A 14,976-nucleotide genomic window follows, 5' to 3' on the forward strand; every position below is an offset into this window, starting at 1 on the left:
GTTCGCCTGAAAAGAAAGAGGGATCCTGGACCTTTCTGGATGTTTCCCTTCCGCCGCAATGCGCGCTGTTATGCGTTTGCGGGGAGGGGAATGCGGCGATGGCGACCTTGCCGTGCGTTGTCCAGCAGCCTCGCGCGCGGAAGGGTATTGACGCTCGCGTGGGGGCGCGTAATGGTGCTCGCACGATGGAGAATACCCGGGGTCGCGCGTGGGAGACTGCTGATGTGCGTGCGCGCGGGTGCAGGTGATTGCGAGGGCGCGCAGGAGAATGATGGCGCGTAGAAGAATGATGGCGCATAGGAGCGCGCGCGGGAAACTGTGGGTGCACAGGAGAGCGCGCGGGAGACTGATGGCGCTCGTGCGGGCGAATGTTCGCGCGCGCAGAATCAGGGCGTTGAACACGCGGGCGAGAGTTCGCGCGCCCCAGCAGATGTCGTAGGGAGCGCGCGTGGGCACGCAGTTGAAGCCTGTGTGCGTGGGCACGCGTCAGCATGGTGGCACGCAACTACAGGAGAGAATGGGCGCAAGCGCACTGGGCGCGTATCCTCGTGGGCGCGAGAAGGAGACTGAGCGTGTCGGCGAGATGGCGCGCTGGAGACAGCTGTTGGCGCGTTGGCAAGCGCTGGCGCGTAAGAGAAGTCACCTTCGTCTTCCCAACAGCACCCAGATCCGAAGATCGTGGGCACGCAGGGGAGATGATCGTGGCACGCAGGGGAGATGATCGTGGCACGCAGGGGAGATGATCGTGGCACGCAGGGGAGATGATCGTTGTGCGTGGGCGCTGACGCGCGGGAGAGCGCTGGCGCGCAGGAGATCGCTGTCGTATAGGAGAGCGCTGACGAGTTGGAGAGCGCAAACGCATAGGAGGTTGCTGGCGCGCAGTAACGCGCAGGTGAGCGCTGGCGCGCTAGCTCAGGCAAAGCCTGGCACGCATGCCTTGATGCCCGGTATTAGGGTTTGATGCCTGATGAGCATGTAAGTCGGGAACGGCGACGGCAGGTCTGTCGCATGGAAGGTCGACGTGTCCTTTGAAAGGACGACCTTCCACCGAAGGGGATTGCGAACAATCCGCTGAGAGGTCCAGGACCCGAGCAGGAACAGTCGGTGATCGCTGACGAGGCTCCTCTGCGGCAGACTGCAACGAAGATGATGAACCAAACAGGCGCCTCCTCACCGTAGGTGAAGGAAGGCCTCTCTAGCGAAGGGGAAGGCGACCCTTGCGACGAATACGCCCTCTGGGGGCCGTTGGATCAGCAAGTTGACCTGCAGTCCTCCGAAGAGGAGTCTCTGTAAGTGAACTCCCCCGAGGGGAAGAAACACTAGCAGAAGAGACTGTTGGACTTAGTTTCACCCTCGTTGGTTGAGCAGGAACGGGAGAAACTAAGCTTTCAGCTACTGCGGGATTTGAAGAGGCAGAGGTATTAGGAGATACCGCATTGGATACCTTTGACACCACAAAGTCGACAATTGACAGAGGATCAACCTCTGCCAGAGTCGCCGATTGCTTGACAGCGGCACCCAATCGGATGTAGTCGAGTAATGCTTCCTTGGAGGGCAAACCCTCGAGCCCCAAGGAAGACCAAAGTTGCAAAAGATGGGTTAGTGACACATCCTCCCCCGGGGGAGAGGTGGAGCTGCCTCGCTAGGGGAGGCAATGCCATCTCTCGAACCCCGAGCTTGGAAAACACTACCACGGTCTATGCTACCACTCGACGGTCTCTCGAAAGAGACCAACCGAGTGGGAGCTTCGAAGGTTTGGGCAATGGAAGAAGAGTCCTTGGGTTTTTCTCCTTTCAAAGAAACCTTCGAAGGAGAAATATCCCGCCTGGACTTCTTCTTACGTCGCCGAGAAAACCTCTCCCACTGGGAGGTAGACCACTCCCTACATTCACCACACTTATCATCACTGTCACACCGTTGGCCTCTACAGTAAGGGCAAAGGGTGTGAGGGTCTGTCTCAACCGCCGACATGAATGTTCCGCAGGGGCGGTCGGGTAATCCAGGGCAGGTGCGCATAATCGCAGAGGCCAACTTTACACACAAACCTGTCGCAAAGAGAAAGCAAAAAAAGCATTAATGGCTGCCAATGAGTGGCGAGGATGAGAGAGGACACATCCGACTACCATCCAAGCCGAGAGAGCTCAATCACAGGTGTGTGTGAGGGGGGGGGGGGCAAGCTACCCTCCCCTACCCCCGCTAACTAGCGGTGGGGGTAGTAAACCCTCGTTAAATTTTAATGGCTCGTCATTTCAGCTACGCCAAAAGTAATACCCCTATTAAATAGCGGGGTTTGTATTTCAGTTACGGAACAAATAGCGATCAAATACCAAACAAAACCAAAATAAGCAAATGCCAATAACCATATTTAGGAGTACATCACCAAGATAACTGCTAAAATCCAGGTTAATCACGAGTGAATTCCAACGATGTTGCCGATGTGACCGGCAGGGAAAATCTGGGGATTCATGGAATGGTTCTGTGTAGCTCGCGTGAGGGCGCTAGTGTACACCTGGCTACTCTATCTGCGATTGCCGCGAGTTTTAAATTTCTGCTGGACATCAGAGGACTAAAGCTATTTTTATATAACCAGCGGGTAAGTTTGATGTTTAAAAATAAGGAGTCCCTAAACCTTACTTAACCTTACTACGCAAGGTCCACAGCCTTCGCAAGCTGTGTGTCGAGATAAGCAGTGTGACTGTTAAGGTAAAAGTTATTTCGAGTCTTTGTAGGGAAAAACTGTTGTAACCAAGATTTTCCCAAAACCACCTTGCCAAGATACGGGGACGCAACAGTATCGACATAATACTATGTACACAAGGAAGCATGGTTTACCTGCAGTGGTTTGAGGTAAGCTTGTGCAGAGAACCCAGGCTGCTGCTTTCCCCAAGAGAGGGGAGGATGATGAAAAGAATAAGAGCGTCATACCTTTTCATTCACGCATACTAAAATTGGGTAACAGTGCCCTCAACCTTCTGCTACTTGTCCAATAAGGAGCGCTGGCGAGTCGGAGAGCGCTTGTGCGCAGGAGAGCACCGACATGCTGGCGAGCCGGAGAGCGCTCGCACGCAGGAGAGCACTGACAAACTGAGAAGTGCTGGCGAGCTGGAGCAAGAGAGCATCAACGCGCTGGAGAGTGCTGGCGAGCTCGAGAGTGCTGGTATGCTGGAGAGCACTGGCGAGCAATGATGAGCTGACGAGCTAGCAAAAGCTGATGCTTCGGAAATCTTGAACTTGCTAGAGAGCGCTAACATGTTAGCACACACTGACTCATTGGAGAGCAATAATGCGCTGGCAAGTGCTAACATGTTGGTGAGCGCTGGTGTTGGAGAGCTCTGGAATGCTGGTGAGCGCTGGTGTGTTGGAGAGCTCTGGAGTGTTGGAGAGCTCTGGAGTGCTGGCGAGCGCTGGCGTGCAGGTGTAGCATGATCTGGCAGCTTAGAAGTAGAGCGTTGCGCAGGAACCTGGAGCGCTGGCGAACAACGCGTTGGCTGACGATGAAGCGTTGGCAATTAGCGTGCACGAGAATGCCGGGTAGAAGGACGACATGCAGGTGAGTGAAGCAAGGTCACACGGCGAGCAGGCAGTTGCAGAACAGGAGTCAGGAACAGAGACAGCAGGTCAGGAGAATGGCAAGTAGAAGATCGGCGCATAGGAAGACTTGGAACAGGGATGTGCCCTTTGGAAGGCCAATCACCCACAGTAGAGGATCGCGCACAATCCACAGGTGAGTCCAAGGCCAAAACCTGTGGGCTAGCGGCAGCGTCGTCAGCAGAAGGTCAAAGGCCAGAAGACAATGGACAAGGAGGCTCCTCTGCGAAAGAAGGCTGCGTAGACGAGGCTGAAGAGTCAAAGAGGTGCCTTTTCACTGACGGTGAAGGCGCACATCTAAGGCGAAAAGGAAGTAGTGTTTCCCCCTCAAAGGATATTCAACAGGGGGAGGAAGCACAGTCAACAGCAACGGCGGTAGAATCTGAAGGGGCAGGGGTGTCAGCAGGATGGGCAGCAGGCAACACTTCTGACACAACAACGTCGATACAGGCAAAAGGATCCCCTTCTGACATTGACGAGAGCTGCACATTAGCACCATGGCAAAGGAGTTGCAACAAGTTATCCTTGGAGGGCGGACCCGGTAACCCCAAGGACGATATCTGGAAAAATGGAGGGGAGAGGCCGGGCCGCCTCGCTAGGGAGAAACAACACCATGTCTTGAGGACTGAGGTTGACCAGGTGTTAAAGGGCCTGCGCTACTACTCGACGGTCTCTCGGAAGAAACCAAACGAACAGGAGCTTAAGAGGAAGGTTGGTAAGTGGAAGAAGCAGCCTTGGGTTTTTCTGCTTCAAAGAAAACTTCGAAGGAAAAGAATCCCGCTTAGTCTTTTTCTTCCGCTGGCACTCAAACCTTTCCCACTGGGAGGCAGACGACTCCTGATACTCATTACACTTGTTATCACCATCACACCATTGACTTCTGCAGAAGGGACAAAGGGTGCGAGGATCGGTGTCCACGGCAGATGTGAAGGTACCGCAGGACTGGCCTTCAAATCCAAGGCAGGTTAAAAAAAGTCCACACACACAAACACTGAAATAGAGAAAGTACAAAAATCCTCAATGTGCCCTATCTGAGCCAAAAGAAAAGTGATCTCATTCACTGGTATGTGAGTGGGAGAGGTAGATAACTACCCTCTCCCCGTCCTGTTAACTAGCGAGATGGGTAGCTAACCCTCGCTAAATTTTAATGGGTCGTCCTTTCAGTTTCGCCTAAAGTAATATCCCTAATAAACAGCGTAGGTTTGTATCCCAATTATGGCACAGATACCTTTTGGACCTCTTCTGTCAACTACCGTACCCTCCCGCTCGGAGGATAGCCACTCCCAACACTTGTCGCACGGAGAGGCTTACATGTATCGGTGTCGTCTGCAAGCAAGGCAAAGCAGGTGAGGATCCGTTTCCATGGCAGACATAAATGTGCTGCAAGAGTGGCCTGCAATGCTAGGGCAAATCTGCAAGGTTGCAAATTCTCAATACCAATCCCACCTGTAAGTGAAAAAGCAAATTTTAACAAATTTACGGCCAGTAAACAAATGGCTAATTGAAGAGCGAGGCAACTAGTCTTCACTCTACTAAGCCAATAACAGAAGTGGAGGATCTCACTGCGTGAGTGTATAGGTCGGTCTACACCCAGGCTAACCCCGCTAACCATCAAGAGTGTCTGACACCTCTTGCAAGAGTTTATGGCTAGATTCCAGCTACGCTGAAGACATATATCCTTAGGAGTTAAGAGGTTTGCATTTGTGTTAGAACAAACAAAATTTTAAACTAAACTAGGTAACATAATAGCCAAGAACTGTAATGTAGTTACAAAGGTCAGCAATAAAAAGAAAAACAGAATTGATAATTGCAAAACAAAAACTAAACATCTTTTATGTTTTCAGTGTGCTACACAAAAATACTAAGCAGAAACCCCTAAACGGTCCAGTAATAGCTAACATTGGCCTCTTCTTACCACCAACAAACTCCTTATATGAAAATTAAGTAAAATGTTATTTTCATTAGTAAAATAAATTTTTGAATATACTTACCCGATGATCATGTAGCTGTCAACTCCGTTGCCCGACAGAAATCTACGGTCGGGATACGCCAGCGATCGCTATCCAGGTGGGGGTGTACTCAACAGCGCCATCTGTAGTCAGGTACTCAAGTACTTCTTGTCAACAAGAACTCAATTTTCTCCTCGGTCCACTGGTTCTCTATGGGGAGGAAGGGCGGGTTCTTTAATTCATGATCATCGGGTAAGTATATTCAAAAATTTATTTTACTAATGAAAATAACATTTTTCAATATTAATCTTACCCGATGATCATGTAGCTGATTCACACCCAGGGTGGTGGGTGGAGACCAGCATACATGTTAACAAAGAAGCTAAGTATCCCGTATTTCATTTTATTAGTTATTCAAAAATAACATAAAATAAATAAGTACCTGGTAAGGAAGTCGACTTGAACCATTACTCTGCCTTTATTAAGTACGTCTTCCTTACTGAGCGTAGCGGTCCTCTTAGGATGCTGAACGACTCTTAGGTGCTGAAGTATAAAGGGCTGCAACCCATACTAAAGGACCTCATCACAACCTCTAACCTCGGCGCTTCTCAAGAAAGAATTGACCACCCGCCAAATCAACAAGGATGCGGAAGGCTTCTTAGCCGACCGTACAACCCATAAAAAGTATTCAAGAGAAAGGTTAAAAAGGTTATGGGATTATGGGAATGTAGTGGCTGAGCCCTCACCTACTACTGCACTCGCTGCTACGAATGGTCCCAGGGTGTAGCAGTTCTCGTAAAGAGACTGGACATCTTTGAGATAGAATGATGCGAACACTGACTTGCTTCTCCAATAGGTTGCATCCATAACACTCTGCAGAGAACGGTTCTGTTTGAAGGCCACTGAAGTAGCCACAGCTCTCACTTCATGTGTCCTTACCTTCAGCAAAGCAAGGTCTTCTTCCTTCAGATGAGAATGTGCTTCCCTAATCAGAAGCCTGATGTAGTAAGAAACTGCGTTCTTAGACATTGGAAGAGAAGGCTTCTTGATAGCACACCATAAGGCTTCTGATTGTCCTCGTAAAGGTTTTGACCTTTTTAGATAGTACCTAAGAGCTCTAACTGGGCAAAGTACTCTCTCCAGTTCGTTCCCCACCAAGTTGGACAGGCTTGGGATCTCGAACGACTTAGGCCAAGGACGTGAAGGAAGCTCGTTTTTAGCCAAAAACCGAGCTGCAAGGAACATGTAGCCGTTTCAGATGTGAAAACTATGTTCCTGCTGAAGGCGTGGATCTCACTTACTCTTTTAGCTGTTGCCAAGCACACGAGGAAAAGAGTTTTTAATGTGAGGTCCTTAAAAGAGGCTGATTGGAGAGGTTCAAATCTTGATGACATAAGGAACCTTAGGACCACGTCTAGATTCCAGCCTGGAGTGGACAACCGACGTTCCTTTGAGGTCTCAAAAGACCTAAGGAGGTCCTGTAGATCTTTGTTGGTGGAAAGATCCAAGCCTCTGTGGCGGAAAACCGCTGCCAACATACTTCTGTAACCCTTGATCGTAGGAGCTGAAAGGGATCTTACGTTCCTTAGATGTAACAGGAAGTCAGCAATCTGGGTTACAGTGGTACTGGTTGAGGAAACTGCATTGGCCTTGCACCAGCTTCGGAAGACTTCCCATTTAGACTGATAGACTCTGAGAGTGGATGTCCTCCTTGCTCTGGCAATCGCTCTGGCTGCCTCCTTCGAAAAGCCTCTAGCTCTTGAGAGTCTTTCGATAGCCTGAAGGCAGTCAGACGAAGAGCGTGGAGGTTTGGGTGTACCTTCTTTACGTGAGGTTGACGTAGAAGGTCCACTCTTAGAGGAAGAGTCCTGGGAACGTCGACCAGCCATTGCAGTACCTCTGTGAACCATTCTCTCGCGGGCCAGAGGGGAGCAACCAACGTCAGCCGTGTCCCTTTGTGAGAGGCGAACTTCTGAAGTACCCTGTTGACAATCTTGAACGGCGGGAATGCATACAGGTCGAGATGGGACCAATCCAGCAGAAAAGCATCCACGTGAACTGCTGCTGGGTCTGGAATCGGAGAACAATACAACGGGAGCCTCTTGGTCATCGAGGTAGCGAACAGATCTATGGTTGGCTGACCCCACAGGGCCCAAAGTCTGCTGCAAACATTCTTGTGAAGGGTCCACTCTGTGGGGATGACCTGACCCTTCCGGCTGAGGCGATCTGCCATGACATTCATATCGCCCTGAATGAACCTCGTTACCAGCGTGAGCTTTCGATCTTTTGACCAGATGAGGAGGTCCCTTGCGATCTAAAACAACTTCCTCGAATGAGTCCCTCCCTGCTTGGAGAAGTAAGCCAAGGCTGTGGTGTTGTCGGAGTTCACCTCCACCACCTTGTTTAGCTGGAGGGACTTGAAGTTTATCAAGGCCAGATGAACCGCCAACAACTCCTTGCAATTGATGTGAAGTGTCCTTTGCTCCTGATTCCATGTTCTCGAGCATTCCTGTCCGTCCAATGTCGCACCCCAGCCCGTGTCTGATGCGTCCGAGAAGAGACGGCGGTCGGGGGTCTGAACAGCCAAAGGTAGACCTTCCTTGAGAAGAAAGCTGTTCTTCCACCACGTTAGAGTAGACCTCATCTCTTCGGAAACAGGAACTGAGACCGTCTCTAGCGTCATGTCCTTTATCCAGTGAGCAGCTAGATGATACTGAAGGGGGCGGAGGTGGAGTCTCCCTAACTCGATCAACAGGGCCAGCGATGAAAGTGTCCCTGTTAGACTCATCCACTGCCTGACTGAGCATCGGTTCCTTCTCAGCATGCTCTGGATGCATTCTAGGGCTTGGTTGATCCTTGGGGCCGACGGAAAAGCCCGAAAAGCTCGACTCTGAATCTCCATACCCAGGTAGACAATGGTCTGGGATGGGACGAGCTGGGACTTCTCTAAATTGACCAGGAGGCCCAGTTCCTTGGTCAGATCCATAGTCCATCTGAGATTCTCCAGACAGCGACGACTTGTGGGAGCTCTCAAAAGCCAGTCGTCTGACGGAGCCGGACACAAGATCATGGTACTGCTGCACAGTCTGTGAACTGTCAACCATGGGGAAGCGAGGAAGTACAGCGACAACCCGAAACTGTCTAGACTGTCTGGGTAGTACAGACAACTCCTTATCGGGTTGCTGAGGTTGCCGCACTGCGTCACAACAAGTCACCTCTGCTGGTTGTTGAACGTCTTCCCAGTGACACACTGACTCCGTAAAAAAATCCTCTATCAAGGACTGAGCTTGGACTGCATGTCTTGCAACAAAGCTCAAGGTCTATGGGAGCAGGTGTGGCAACAGACGGGGTTAGCGACTGAAGCGGAACCATTTACCCTCCCTGGAAGCATGTTATGCTTAAATAAAAGTCCATAGGAGGCTAAGCAGCTTAAGGCTCCTCTCCAAATGACAGAGTCCTCAAGGGAATATCAGAAGGAGGGAGAACAGCATTTTCTCATCTACAGGAACCATATCCGAGAAAAGCTAGGTTCTCTCAATGAGGGTTTCACTGGTGCAAAAGCAGCAGACCAGAAGGCAACGTTATGAAACTGCTTGACAGTCTGTGAACTGTCAAAAACTGAACTGTCAACCACAACAGGAGCGTGAGGACATACAGCACTGGTGTATAAGTAGCAGACCAGAAGGCAACGTCATGTAACTGTATGACAGTTTGTGAGTTGGCAACAACCAAAGTTGTGTGGGGAAGCCTCAACTCCTGACTGACTAGTTTGCTGCTGGCGAGTGGCGGAAACCACAGTGTGTTGCGGAGGCTGACACACCGTGTCAAAACACGGCAGCTTGTGGTAGCTCACGCACGGCAACGGAGTGCTCTGTGTGTGGGAGTCATCATACATCTGGCAGGGTTGACTTGTGCATGGGTGGAGGAGCTCTCACAACAAGAATGTGAGAGCAGGAAGCCATGCCGGGCGCACAACCGTGGGAGGTGTAGGCCCACGGGTGCATCGTCAACCTTCTCCGCAGTCGGAGTGTGGGAGCTGGCAACAACAAAAGCAGAGTGCTGGAGCGTGGGAGGGGCTGCGGTGGGTTGAGGAGCATGCGGTATGGTATGCGGAGCATGCTGTAAGGTATGCGGCTCATGCTGCATGGTATGCGGAGCATGCTGTAAGGTATGCAGAGCATGCTGCATGGTATGCGGAGCATGCTGTAAGGTATGCAGAGCATGCTGCATGGGCTGCGGAGAATGCCGCATAGTGCTGGAACCCGGCAGCTCTACAGAACCTTCCCACTGCTGATGCGGTAGCTCACGCATGTTAGCAGATGGTGGAGCAAGAACATGCGTCTGGCAGGGTGGACTGCGCATCGGTGGTGGAGCTCTCACAGGTGGAGGGTGGGAGCAGGCAGCCGCAGTATCTGCTGAGCGCACAACCTCGGCGGGTTGTAGGTTAACAGGTGCATTGTCAACCTTCCAGCATGATACTCCTGCATGACGGAGCAAGCTGAGACTGTATAGTCTGCAGCATGGACCACTAGGGTCTATGAAAGACAACAACAAACGGAGCTACTGTCCGTTGTGACTGAGGGTCTAAAACCGCTGGTGCGGCAACAGACGGAGTTACTGCCTGTTGCGGTACCACCTTGCCTCTCTTGAGAGGTGTGCAGTTGTCGTACTGCAGCAAGTCCGAACTGACCCAGTGGCTACACCTAGGCCGTTGGACTTGCGCGGAAGGGACCGACTAGCACTTAAAAGCTGCGAGAAACCTCTTCCGCAGACGAGGAATAAATGGGCTCTCTCGTCTTTGTGTGGGTGGGGTGATCACGTCGGCAACGTGTGTAGATACACCCGAAACCACGGAGGGAAACGTCTGTTCGTTGATCAAGGCCTGTGGAACCCATAAGTCCTTCGACATTACTTCTCCCCTGGGCTTGGGAGCTTGTAAGAGGTATCGGACTAGGTGAACAACTGGCACGAACAGACGAACCCTCGAACGCAACACTGAAACACTTTGCGCATATCACTTTATCACTTTTGATTTTCTGTTTGCACTTATTTCACTGAACTCGAAACTTTAAGTGGTTTGTACCTGAAACACGCAAACCTATCCTTCATTAAAAGGTAGTAATTGCGAAAACAGTATTACAATGTAACAGAAAAACATAATGAAAGATAAAGAATTCAGTGGCTGGAAAAGAGACTAAACACTAGATCAAATAAACTACGTTTAAAATCTCTCACAGCATAAGGCCTGGGAACAAGAATAAAACTCTAGAAACGTTTTACCTTCTTCCCCTATAGCGACTAGGGAGAAGAGCAAAAAAAACGAGAACAACGTTACCCGCTTGAACGAAACGTTTATCCTCCTCTCTCTGCCTCCGTCTCTATCTCTCTCTCTCTCTCTCTTGACTTAGAACCTGAGAGATGAGCCCAATTATATATATCGTTAAAACATATTATTTGTTAAAGGAAAAAAACTGAAAGGTTTCCCAAATAAAAAGTTCCTTTATTAGAATTAAAACCATTTAAGCTAAGAAAGAATGAACGAAACGCTAGAATCGGTTTACTCTTACTGCAACGTGAAACCGTGAAATACTCTCTCTCTATCGTAACGATAGAGCGCAAGTTGAACGTTCTGAACGTCAACAACTGCGGAGACTAAACAAAACGTTAGTTCAACTTTGAAAACAGAGCGAGACTATCAAAGAAATTCTTTCAAAAACATTAAAATTAAAATAGCATAAATTCTTAACAGGAAAAACGATATGACGGGCTCAATGTTAATAAACTTCGGTTCCAAGTAAGGACCGCCTACTATTAGGAAAGGTCGCATATAAACAAACATAAAAATTAATTTTATAAGTTTATAATAAATGGAAGTTAATCGAAGAGGCCTATAAATGGCGGAGAGATATAAAATAAATCTATAACTTTGTTAAGCAAAATTACCAAAAACCTAAACACACTTCCGTCTAAGGGAAGGGTGGTTATAAAAAGTGAAAGAGAGTCTATACTCTCTTCGAAACCAACACTTCCGTCTAAGGGAAGGGTCGGCCATTTAAAAGTGAAAGAGAGTCCATACTCTCTTCGTCACCATAATTAAATCAAATTAATTCCAAAAGCTTGCTAAGCTAATGATAAAGCTTCCTGAATAGCGAAGGCTAAACTCTAGAGCAAATACATCACCAAATCGTGAACAATAACTCCAGAATCAACAGCGTATCCAAGTAGGTCTAGCCGGTGGCACGACAGAGGAAAAATTGAGTTCTTGTTGACAAGAAGTACTTGAGTACCTGACCACAGATGGCGCAGTTGAGTACACCCCCACCTGGATACCGATCGCTGGCGTATCCCGACCGTAGATTTCTGTCGGGCAACGGAGTTGACAGCTACATGATCATCGGGTAAGATTAATATTGAAAAATTAAGGCTTATGTTAGCTATGGTTTTCTAATACATTTCTATGTAATGTATAAAGTACTGTACTTTATGGCCAATACAAACTTACCTTTAGTTTGTTGAAAATTAAAATTCCCGTTTTCATGACATCTCTTGAGTATGTGAAATCACAGCACATTTCCACTTCATTTAATAATATCATTGTACACTGTATGATAAATATACTTCCCACAGACCCAAACACAATAAATGATTAGCATAGAATCATTAACCAACTTATCATTCAGCTAAAACAAGGATGCTACACACCATAGTAGTACATGATGTCCATATTCTAAGAAATGTTCTACAAGATGGTTGCTTTTTTCATAGCTTTTTCAAGATAGGATTTTAAAGAGTCTGGATACATACGATACTGACAAACTTTCTCAAAGTTTATGTTAACTACTTTGAATCCTGCCAAGGCCAAATGTCGGCAGCGCATAGCTTGGGGACCAACAAGTATGTCTTCGTTAACTACATAATGGTCAGGAAGGTTGACGATGAGAGCATATTTATTCTTACTCCATTTAAACGAGCGGAAATTCAATTTTCCTTCCATATCTATGACACAGTCAATAATATATAGCTCTGTGCCTGGGAAATTTGGTAAAAGTGCAGAAGGGACTATCCTTTCTTCGGATCCAACGATTTCAATAAGAGCAGGCTGAATCATATTGACACATCTCATAACCCTTGCATCTCGCCAGTAACTCTTTGCAGATGGATCCTTTGGTAGCATTGGTCCACTATAATTTGGAGCTTCTAAAGTAAGAGCCTGGTCAAGAACTTTAAGTTTTGTACGAGTAAGCCTCAAATCTGATGCTTCCAAAGTATGAATTCTGTCAAAAAAGTAAGGATTAAAGACTTTTTTAACAAAGTTTAATGGGTATCTCTTTAAATATACACATGAAAGAAGCAAGTCAACCATGACATTAGGAGGAAACTGAACAAATTTTTCATCCACATAAGACTCAAAAGTGAGGAAAAAAGCAGATGCATTAGGTGGTTCATAATTTAGCAGTCCGTATGCTCTACAAATACTGTTTATATGGGGCACTGTCAAAATAGATGCCTTTCTGATAAAAAAGTCACCTGCACTATCCAATATTTCTGGTGACCTTATACGCATTTTAGCACAGTAGTCCATGATGACAGACACTAGATCTGGACTCATATCCTTCCCCTTCCGAGCCTTCATAAATCTTGCAAGTGCTTTTTGAGCGCTATTATCAGTATAACCCAAGCTCATAATAGAATAAACAATCCAGCGCAAATTGCCATCAGTGAGCGCATGAATATTTAGATCTGTCCACTTAGAGATCATGGGTAACATCCGGCTGTTTGTCATACGTAGCTGAACTAATATATGAAGAATCTTTATAATATCCTCACACTTAAACTTGAACCAACAATTTATCATGCTTTTTTCCACAGCATTATACAGATGTTTGCGACTTTGTTTTACCAGAGGCAGAATACTCATAACTTCATAAATTTCCTTTTCATGAATACAATTTGTTTTATCAGTTATGCCAACCCAAACTTGCTCAACATATCTTGATCCAATAGGACCCAAATTGTAAAAAGCTTTTGCTGCATCACATACTTGAGTAATAGCTAGTTTCCCCTCTGTAATTAAAACAATACAGTGTGTACATAAAAATTCCAAATACTTGAGTTTGTCCCCTTGGAAAGTATCTCGTCCCATTACTTGAAGAGCATTGACAATGTATTTTGGTTCAGAAGCACAACATATAATTTCTATCAATCTCTTCATAACAGCACCACGAGTGAATGTAAATGAAGCCTCCTCTGGGTACTGATTGAGGCCTCGATTTCTAAACTCTACATTATTTTCTAGCTCAAACATCTGTTTAATGATGGCCAGTGCAACTTTTGGGGTTACTTCTTCTTCAGGGCAGACTTCTAACAGGTTAAAAATATCCGTTACTCTTCTACATCTCATGAAACCTAATATAATTTCCTGTTCCTCCTCAAAGTTTATATTAGAAAACAACTTTTTCGACACCTGCGGAATTTCCATACCAAGACCTTCAAACCTCTTCCCAGCCTGACTCTTTCCATTACTAAATATGATGAACTCCCCATGAATGATCTGAACAATACTGGGCAATTCCTCTATATTAATACCATCTTGCATTATGATAGTAGTATTGGAGATAGTTTTTTCATCGTCTGTAAAGTGTTTTGTCGACTTAGTTATGCCTCTTGCATGGCCAAGCGTTGGAAGACTAAGGGTACGTCTACGAAGCTGATGGCCATAACGTGACGATAATGGCAGAAAAGACCGAATATTGTGAAATGATGCCATAACGGTTGAAGTTATCTAGCTTGCTTTCACTTTCCTAGATTCACTGTCTACCCGTAATCATCTGGATCTAAGCTGACACACGGAAAGAAAGTTTTACAAAAAAAGGAATTCCTTTTCCATCCATGGTTTTCACTTGTATACTTTTTTTCTGTTAATAAGAACTACGTTTATACCATACATGGTATATCAAACACACGGCTTTTCGCGATTTCGACGACGGTATTCGGTAACTTCGGTTAGTCGTAATCAGCTGTTTCTTGTTTACATTGCGAAACTAGTAGACGCTGTTACCAAGTCCGTAACCAAATTATTACGAAGCTAAAATCTTTTGATATTTATTTCATAAAAAATTAAAATTGTACTGCTTAATTTATACATCACTTTTGAAGTATTAAATTAAAATTAAATCATTTAGGTACAACAAGCGTAAAATTATATCCGTAGCGTCATTGCTCATGCTGGCAACAGTTATAGTCTACCATTTTACCGAAAGATGGCATTATCGCATCTTGTATAAAGAAAATGGGTGTGTTATGATTAACTACAGTAATGAAAATCCCGATGTAATCTCTGCATCCATGGTCCGTTTTCTACCCAAGAATCTAGCCTTTCGAGTAACATTTGTATGTTACTAAAAAACAAGCGAACGTTCCGATAGTACAATAAAATATA

At 46.8% G+C, this 14,976-nt stretch overlaps 2 protein-coding genes across 3 annotated transcripts in view; both read right to left on the reverse strand.

The window, feature by feature from the left end:
- Dip-C (dipeptidase C) overlaps positions 1-14,976 on the reverse strand; it is a 935,347-nt gene that overhangs the window by 438,530 nt on the left and 481,841 nt on the right. The window lies entirely within an intron of this gene.
- LOC137654597 (FAST kinase domain-containing protein 3, mitochondrial-like) lies at positions 12,044-14,736 on the reverse strand. Its single transcript, XM_068388373.1, has one exon. The coding sequence runs from the start codon at positions 14,302-14,304 to the stop codon at positions 12,277-12,279; it is 2,028 nt and encodes a 675-aa protein (XP_068244474.1). The 5' UTR covers positions 14,305-14,736; the 3' UTR covers positions 12,044-12,276.

The sequence above is a fragment of the Palaemon carinicauda genome, chromosome 15, assembly GCF_036898095.1.
Source record: "Palaemon carinicauda isolate YSFRI2023 chromosome 15, ASM3689809v2, whole genome shotgun sequence".
Taxonomy (NCBI): Eukaryota; Metazoa; Arthropoda; class Malacostraca; order Decapoda; family Palaemonidae; genus Palaemon; species Palaemon carinicauda.

Excerpts from the sequence above, each read along its gene's own strand:
- LOC137654597 (XM_068388373.1), bottom strand. The coding sequence starts at position 14,304 with ATGGCATCATTTCACAATATTCGGTCTTTTCTGCCATTATCGTCACGT.